General features: G+C 44.9%; 1 protein-coding gene across 1 annotated transcript; it reads left to right on the top strand.

Annotated features, from left to right (window-relative positions):
- The first annotated feature begins 1999 nt into the window (after positions 1–1999).
- DCTPP1 (dCTP pyrophosphatase 1) lies at positions 2000–6105 on the top strand. Its single transcript, XM_074207858.1, is given in 4 exon segments — positions 2000–2148; positions 2151–2190; positions 3492–3602; positions 5497–6105. Coding segments are annotated over 4 exon segments (516 nt in total). The 5' UTR covers positions 2000–2099; the 3' UTR covers positions 5813–6105.
- Positions 6106–9024: the final 2919 nt, after the last annotated feature.

The raw sequence follows: 9024 nt of genomic DNA, 5'->3' as shown, positions 1-9024 counted from the left end.
AGTAAATACCTTTCTAAAAGAGTGATTATGTAGTAATCAAAGTTTCTGCTAAAGAAAGAGAGAAAGGAAGTCCATACATAAGAAATACTTGCCCCCCAAAAAAATTACTGAAGACAATTATTTACAGGAGGTGAGGAACAGGAATAATGGACTTCCAAATCTGTGTCCAGATTGGGTTAATGGTTTTGGAATTCTCCAGACTAGGTTGGTCTGGCAGCTCAAGAAATGGTTTATTAATCAACCCTTTTTTTTAATGGGAAAACTCTAATTTTTGATGTGTGTTAGAAATGTCTCCTTCTTTTAGGGGGATTCCTGGAGAATGATTGGTGGGAAGTATGATGTTGTCTGCTATCTCTGCATCCAGACCTATCCTATAGGATCTCTGAGTACAGTACTTGATTAAAAAAGTTAAGAATACAGGTTTGTAATATATTCTGATTGACCCAGGGCACAAGGAGGAGATGGAAGGTCTGATCTACTTTTCCAGGAGGATGACAAAGAGAATGTCTGTTTCAGGTCAGGTCTTAAATGACTTTAAAAACTAAACAGAAGTGTTTGTATTATATCCTTGAGGCAAAAGGGAACATCTGGACTGACAAAGTTGGATCTTTACTTAAGTGATGGAGTAAAGGCTCAAAAGGAGAGACTTGAACTAGAGGTGGGGGGAGGGTCTCAAGAAAGGTAATAGTTCACTATTCAGAAAGGAGGGGGTCATATTTGAGAGATGTTGCAGAAAGTTAAATGGCAAGATTTGGCAACTGATTAGACAAAGGGTTAAGGGAAAATGAGGTGTCAAATAAAATCTCAAGGTTATGAACTGGGGAGACTAGAAGAATAGTGGTGCCTCTACTCTCAAGGGAATTTATTCAAATTATCATTGACCATATAAAATGCTATAAGTCATTATTAATTAGAAGGATATTCAAATAAAAGCAATTTTGAGTTCTTATCTCATATCTAACATTGGCAACAGGGACAAAATGGTAAGTTACAAATGCTGCAGGGACTGTAGAAAAAAACGCATAATTATTAGGTGAATTGTTCCAATTTTCTGGAAAGGAGTTTGGAATTATACACAGTTATCCATATATAGATGCTTGCAAGCATCAACCAGTTTGTATAGGCTTTTCCTGATTTCCCCCAACCCAGTTATTAATGCTTTCCCCCTCCACAATTACTTTGTATATCATATATATATATATATATATGTATACTTTGTTATATGCTGTGTATTATATATATATATATATATTTATATGTGATCTCGGCATATCTGTGAACACTATCAAGGGGAATTTATTAACTGTTTAAATGGCCCATAGACCACGCTAGATTCTGGAACAGAGCTTCAGTCCCTGATGCCAAAGAGCTTCCATTCAACCAGCACGGTGGGAGCGGGGACCAGTCTGGGTAGCGGCAGCAGATGCGGGGAAGCCGCGGGCATCCCAGGCGCAATGGTCATGGGACTTGATTGCTGTGGCCCGGGCAAAAACGGAGTGGGCATGTGGGGGCGCGTCTGGACTGGCTCAGCCCTGGTCCACGCAGCGCACACGTGACGCGGGGCACGCCGCAGAAGGTCAATAAACGCGTGTTGACCCGTTGACCTCAGGGCCCCTCAGCCAGGGATAGCGTCTTGGGAGCCTATTTCTTGGCGCCATCTGGTGGTCAATCCGGGAGTGGCCACCCTGGCCCAGTTTCCCAGGTGCGGCCTCTCTCCCCCTCCCCTTTGTGTATCACCTGGTACCTAAGGCTTAACGACTGGCCCTTTAAGAGTTCTTGCCCCTCCCTCCGGAGTCGCTCCCCGACCAATTCTGGACCAACCGCAAGGAATTTAGGCACCCCTCCCCGCGAGAGTCAGAGCGTGAGCGCTTTGATTGGTTCAAGTGAGGGCCCGGGAGAAAAGTCGGGTCACATTATTGGCTCCTTCTCCGGTCTCGTCCCGCCTCCGCCCCGAGCGCTCCGGTCTGACTTCTCATCTGCGCCGGCGCAAAGGGAAAGCGCTGGGGGGCGGGGCCGGAGCCCGGGACACCCCGGGCGGGCGGGCCGAGCGGGGCGGCTTCACGTGGCCTCGCAGTGAGCGTCCTCTCCGCCGCAGCACCATGCCGGGGGGCGGCGACCTCGAGGCGGCAGCGGCAGCGGCGGGCGGCGCCCCCCGTTTAGCTTCAGCGCGGAGCCCACGCTGGAGGACATGTGAGATGGCCGCGGCCGCCCGGGGGGAGGGACGGGGGCGGGGGCCCTGCCTGCGCGGGCTGCCTGCGAGCTCCGGCCGCGAGGAGAGAGCCGCGGCCGGGAGGCGGGCCCCGGCTAACTTGCCCCGGCTCGGCCGCAGGATGGGGAGGCGGCCCGGGGGGCCGTGGTGTTGGGCCACTGCCGACGCGTGGCGGCCCCCTCGGGCTCACGCGCCTGCGCAGTCCCCAGGGCTGCCCCGAGCTCGGGGCTTCCCGCCGCCAGGACGCACCGCCGGACTCGGCGCACGCGCCGCCCGGGTGACCCCGGATGGGGACCCCGGGGTCAGGAGGACCCGAGTGCGGCCGCGGCCGCAGACCCGGAACAGCCGCCCAGCCGCGTGGCCTCGGGCGGGTCCCTCAACCCCATTGCCCCGCAAAACCTAAAAAAGCGAAAAAGAGCCACCGTGAGGAAGGCGTGTTTACATGGAGCGGTGCGCAGTGTGTGTGCGGCCCGGCCATAGGTGTGCCATAGGTATGGCGCTTTCTGAGGAGCAATTCCTACAGTGTCTGCCTTTGAACTGGGTATTGAAAGGTTAGTGAAGAAAGGGGACAGGAAATGCTTCCTCAACTCGTAAAGGAAAGAAAACCACTTAGAACTAGGGAAAAAAAACACAACCACAGCCGCCTGCCTTTGAATCCTGTTATTGCTCCGGGTGGCTTTATTATATATTTAGTATATATGTGTAAATATATTTTCCCATTATGTCACTTCCCCCTTCTTGCTTCAGTTTGTTTAGTCCTTTTTCAGCCACATCCAACTCTTAGTTACCCATTTGAGGTTTTCTCGGCAGAGATAAAAATTGGGGGGCTTTGACATTTCCTTCTCCGGCTCATTTTACAGATAGGGAAAATGAGGCATCCAGGGTTAAATGATTTGCCCAGGGCCACACTACTGGTAAGTGTCTGAGACTGTATTTACTTTCAAGAGTTAAGTTTTTCTGACTCCAGACCAGGCCCTCTTATCAGCTGTTCCGCTTATCTGCCTGGCCTCATTTTACTTCTCTGTACAAAGAGGGTTTGAAATACACTCTTAAGATCCTTTCTAAGGGGCAGCTAGCTGACACAGTGGTTAGAACACCAGCCCTGGAGTCAGGAGGACCTGAGTTGAAATGCAGCCTCATACATGGAATAACTGCCTAAATGTGTGACCTTGGGCAAGTCACTTAACCCCATTTGCCATAAAGAAAAATTTAAAGATCCCTTCTAGTTCCGACAGTTAATTCCTTGCTTGGTTATTGCTTCCCCCTTTCTTCTCCTCTGTAGCCGTCGTCTCCAGACGGAGTTTGCAGCAGAACGAGACTGGGACCAGTTCCATAAACCAAGGAATCTCCTCCTGGCCCTTGTTGGGGAAGTGGGAGAGTTGGCCGAACTCTTGTAAGTAGCTGGAATGGTGGGAAAGAATGGATGCCCTGAGGCCTTGAATTAATCCGTGGGGTTTTATTTTAGCACTGTGTTGCAGTGGGTTTTGTAAAGACAGGCATAGACCCAGAATTCAAAGGATGTACAACCTAATAGGAAGAATGAAGAAAATGTGTATTTTCAAATGCTCTTCACCTCCAGAAAGAGAACTCTGAATACAGATTGAAGCATTTTTTGAACTTCTATGTTTTGGTATTTTTTAAAAATGTTTTCTTTTGCAACATGGCTAATGTGAAATATGTTTTGCATGTCTTCACATGTAGAAGTGCTGTCAAATTGCTTGCCTTCTCCAGAAGAGGAAGTGGGAGAGAAAGAGGATTTGGAATTCAAAAATTTTTTAAATAGTGTTTTAAAACTTTATATATTTTATTGGAAAATATTTAAATGAAATAAAAAAATTTAAGACAAAAACATGAAAATACAAGGCAGATTTTGATAGGTGCATAGAAAGGTACAAAGTACTATTGGAAACAGAGACTTTGAGGAGGAGGCTTCATAAAGAAGGTGTTGTTTGAGCTGGGCTTAGAAAGCTGGATAAGTAGAGTTTTGCTATGTGGAAAAACGGGGGTGGGTAGAACCCCCAAATGCCAATAGCATCAATAAGGGCAGGAAATAATGAGGTGTGTCATAGGAATGACAGTGGTCTAATATAATAGAAGAGAGAGTAAAGGAAATTAACAGGAAATAAAGCTTGAAAAGAGATAGTGAGTCTTGCTTGCTGAGCTAAGGATTTTGGATTTTATCCTAAATAAGGAGGAAAGCCATTAAAGGCTCTGAACAAAAGAGATGTGATGATCATTAGACCTGTATGTTAGGAAATTACTTTAGTCAGAGCAGGAAGGATGCATTTAGAAGGAGGAAGAGACTGGAGAAAGGGAGATCAGATACAACATTATAGTAGTCAGGCAAGAGGTGACAAAAACTTGGGAGTTGTGTGACCTTGAAAGGGAGGGGACTGTTGGAGGCTGAAGGCATTTCAGAGACAGTGGATGGAACTTAGTCTCATTGTAGAATGTAAGGGGGAAGGGGATATTAAAAGATGAAGGAAGAAAAAGAATATTTAAAGACTGGGAATTTTGATTAGTCATAGTTGCAGAGGAAAGGTGGCAATTATGGCAGTCAAGAACAGATTAAAATGTAATTGGGAAATAGTAAACAAATTAAAACTACAACAGAACATAAGTAATATTAACAGTATGTGTTGTACAGGGATCCTTTCTCTTGCAGTTTAGTGAACATGTTTCTATTTGAGTTTGACACTGTTCTTCTGGAGAATTCATAATGAAACACGCCACCCACATTCTCATGGACAGATTATGAACTCTTAAGTGAAAAATAAAACATTTTCTGGACAAAACCAATGCAGGAATTTGTTTTACTTGACTACACATTTATAACAGGGTTTTTGTTTAATGTGTTTGCTTTCTCAGTGGCATGGAGGTATTCATTTGAAAATAAAACTTAATTTTTAAAAAATACTGAGGTTTCAAACCTGAGGAAAAGGAAAAATTCAAATTGGGATGATACTGCCCTGAACATCAAACTCACCAACTGAAAATGAGTTTGCAGTTAAGAAGCTATCCATGGGGCAGCTAGGTGACACAGTGAATAGAGCACTGACCCTGGAGTCAGGAGGACCTCAGTTCAAATCTGGCCTGAGACATTTAATAATAACCTAGGTGTATGACCTTGTCACTTAACCCCATTGCCTTACAAAAACCAAAAAAAAAAAAAAAGCCTTCCAAAGAGAAAGAGGGTGAGGCTGTGGTTGTGGGTGCTTGGATATGGGCTCCTAGCCAAGGTGCAGTCTAATGTCTGTCTCCATGTGTCTGTCTTGTTTTCTCCTCAGTCAGTGGAAGCCTGATGGTGGACCTGGACCTCTGTCCTGGTCTGAAGCAGAACGAGGGGCATTAGGAGAGGAGCTCAGTGATGTCCTTATCTACTTGGTAGCCCTGGCATCACGATGCCATATTGACTTGCCACAGGCTGTGCTGGCCAAGATAGAGACCAACCGGCGCCATTACCCGGTCCACCTTGCTCGTGGCTCTTCCTGCAAGTACACAGAGTTGCCCCATGAAGACATACCGAAGACTGAGAGCCTTGCCCCTGCCCCAGGAACTTCAGAATGTGCACCTGCCTCCAAGAGAGGGGAGGGGACCAACTAAAGAACAGGAGCTGTGGACAAAGACAGGAGTATGGGCCTGGACAGGAACTGCAACTGGAATTCATGGGGCTGACTCCAGCAGTGCTGGTGAGGGACAGTCTGGAATGGGAGCCCACTGGAAAACAGGGACGCAAAAACCTTCTCAAATCCTCCTTTAGTTGTGTTACTAGATCCTAGAAATGAAAGTCCTCTACCCTCCTTAAATCCTACTAGAAGAGGGTCCTGGGTAGGACATTTGAATGGAGGTCTTCTCAGGTTGTCATTTTTTCCTTCAATAAAATGGTTTGTGATGAAGTGATTCTTGCTATTATTTGGATGGGGGGGGACTTTTATTAAATTATGACAGGGAGGGCTGCTTCTAAGACACCCACCCCCACCCCTGCCCAGAGAACCTCAGGTTTATATAATTACTCCTCCTTGTTTTCTCTAGAATGTTTCCTTGGCTTCATGAACTTGGACAAATCACTGTTCTAATTTCCTTACCTGTAAAGTGAAAAAATTGGATTGGAGGATCTCTGTCAAATAGACATTTGCTTCTTAAAATATGGGTGAGGGAAGTAGGATTGTTACCTATTTCATTTGACAGGGGAGAAAGGTGTCATCCACTCTAGGGCCTAGAGGTTACACAGCTAATTGTTGGCAGAATCAGTCTAATTAAAAGTGCATCTAGGTGGTGCAGCAGGTAGAACATTGGAGTCAGGAGGACCTGAGTTCAAATCTAACCTCAGACACTTAATAATTACCTAGCTGTGTGACCTTGGGCAAATCACTCAAACTTACTGCCTTGTAAAATACCCAGAATCAGTAAGAACACAAAGAAAAGACTCCTTGGGGAGCCCTGGTCCTGTCTTTGAAACATTACTTGTGGAGCCTGGATGTTAACCTGAGTAGTAGTGTCATCCTCCCTCACTCAATAAACTCCAGTGGCTCCCTATTGTTTCCCGGAGCAAATGCAAAATGCTCCATTAGGCATTCATAATGCTTCATACCCTATCTTTCATACTCTCCCTTTTCAGTCTTATACCTCACTCCCCAATGCATACTCTAATCCAGTGATATTGGCCTCTTGGCTATCCTTACATTTCAGCTCTGGATATCTCTGGTGGGTCCTCTTGCCAGAAATGTTCTTCCTCTTACATTCCAACTTCGTGGCTTCTTTAAAAGAACCAACAAAAAAAAACCCCCAACAAAAATCCCTTTTTTTTCCTGGAAGGCTTCCCAACCTTTCATTCCAGTACCTTCTCTCTTAATTATTTCCTATTTATCCTGTAGCTTACTTTGTATGTATTAGCTTGCACATGGCCTGTTAAATTGGGAGCTCCTTGAGGGCCTTTTGGCTTTTTTTTTTGATCCCTAGCATTATTACAGCTTTTCACCTAGTAGGTATTTAATAAATGTTGGTTAATTGATAGTGGTGGGAGTGTAAAGATATCATACTCGAGTCCCAAGACCCAACTGGTCTTTTGTTGATGGCAGAGCATAAAGATGGTTGAGGTAAGGCCTTTAGGGCCTCTATTTTCCAAATGGACTGTTTCTGCTGATAGCTCTTGTGTCCAGCAATCCAAAAGGCTAAAAGAATGATAGCATGATGTGGTGGCAGGTTTACTTTGTGTACTCACAGGCATTATTCCTGATAGGATGCAATCCCTTGAGGGCAGGAATTTTAATTTTGTTTTTGTCATATTTCCCACATTGTAAACTCTCAGGACAGAGAGCACGGAGTTTGTAGTCAAGACCCTTGAATTTGATGCCTTGAAGTAGTCACTTTACCTCTGGTCCTTTCAAAAACCTGTTCTGTCTGCTTCCCCAGATGGTATAGAAAATGCTTTGTAAACTACAAAATGCAAAAGAAATAAAAGCTCTAGTTCAGTCAAGGGGGTGCGAAGATTAGCTTGCCTAAAAGTTTCTGGGGCAAATCTTTTTTAGTTCTGGAACATGCTCAGGTTCAGGGAACTCAGAATCACTGCTTCCAAATACAGAGATGTAATGCATGTTCAGCAAGCTTCACAGGGGGAAAGGGCAAGGCCTAGAATAGAGGATGGCCAAGACTTCATTTCACAAGGGAACTAAATCAAAGCCAAGGAAGGGGCTCATTTCCTTTGTGATCATAACAGAAGAAAGGAAGAGAGGAGCAGAAACCAGAAAACAAAGAAGGGTTGAAACTGGGTTAGGTGGCACCCTACTTTGCCTCCCTATCCCCCTTTCACTCTACGAACTTCATTATTTCTATTTCTTGTCCTTCCCTCTCCTAACTCCAAGGGTCAGTGAAGTTGAGCATTCCAGGGTCGAATCCCAGCACAACTTGGATGATGGCAACTGAGTCATTTCTTTTAATAGGTTTCAGTTACCCACCCTAGTGAAAGAGAGGGTTGGACCGGATTTGAGGTTGTTTCCAGCTCTAAATCTGTGATTGGGTCTAAATCCTGGTTCTTCCATTTAGCACCCCCACCTATAAAGTGGGGCCTTCATATGATGTCACAAGACTCAAATGAAAACGTGAATATAAAAGATTTTGTAAACCTGTCTCACCGGAAGAATGTTTGTCCTGAATCAAGTACCTTCTCCTCCATGAAGCCTTTCCCATCTTTCATTCTCCAGTTTTCCATACATAACACTTTTAATTAAACAGCAAAATTTTCGTTCACAAGATGTGTCTGTTATTCAGTTGTGTTTGAGTTTTCATAAGCCCATTTGGGGTTTTCCTGGCAAAGATACTGAAGCCTTCTCTCCAGCTCATTTTACAGATGAGGAAACTGAGGCAAACAGGAGGAAGTGACTTGCCTGAAGTCACAGAGCTAGTCAGTGTCTGAGATCACATTTAAATTCAGGAAAATGAGTTTTCCCCCCTTCAGGTCCTGTGTTTTATCTGGAGTGCCACCCAGTCTGCCTCAATCTGTGTCTTAATTTTTTTTAAAACTCCTCTAGTACTAAAAAATTGGGCTTTGCATACAGAAGCTGCTTACCTAATGATCAGACCTGAAATGCCCAGCCAGCAACCTGGATAAGGTACTGGAAAGAAGACCCAAGTTCAAATTCTTCCCCAGAAAGTCTAGATGTATGACCCTGGGCTTGTGACTTAAAACTTTGCCTCAGTTTTCTTATTCGTAAGTTGGGAGTAATTATAGCAGCTCTGTGCCAGGATTGTTGAGGATCAAATCAAATATCAAATGAGACATTTGTGAATGCATCTAAGAGATACATTTTCTGAGGTGA

The sequence above is a fragment of the Macrotis lagotis genome, chromosome X (assembly GCF_037893015.1).
Source record: "Macrotis lagotis isolate mMagLag1 chromosome X, bilby.v1.9.chrom.fasta, whole genome shotgun sequence".
NCBI classification, from domain to species: Eukaryota; Metazoa; Chordata; class Mammalia; order Peramelemorphia; family Peramelidae; genus Macrotis; species Macrotis lagotis.
The sequence above is the reverse complement of the archived record's forward strand: the minus strand, read 5'-3'. Positions and strand labels throughout refer to the sequence as shown.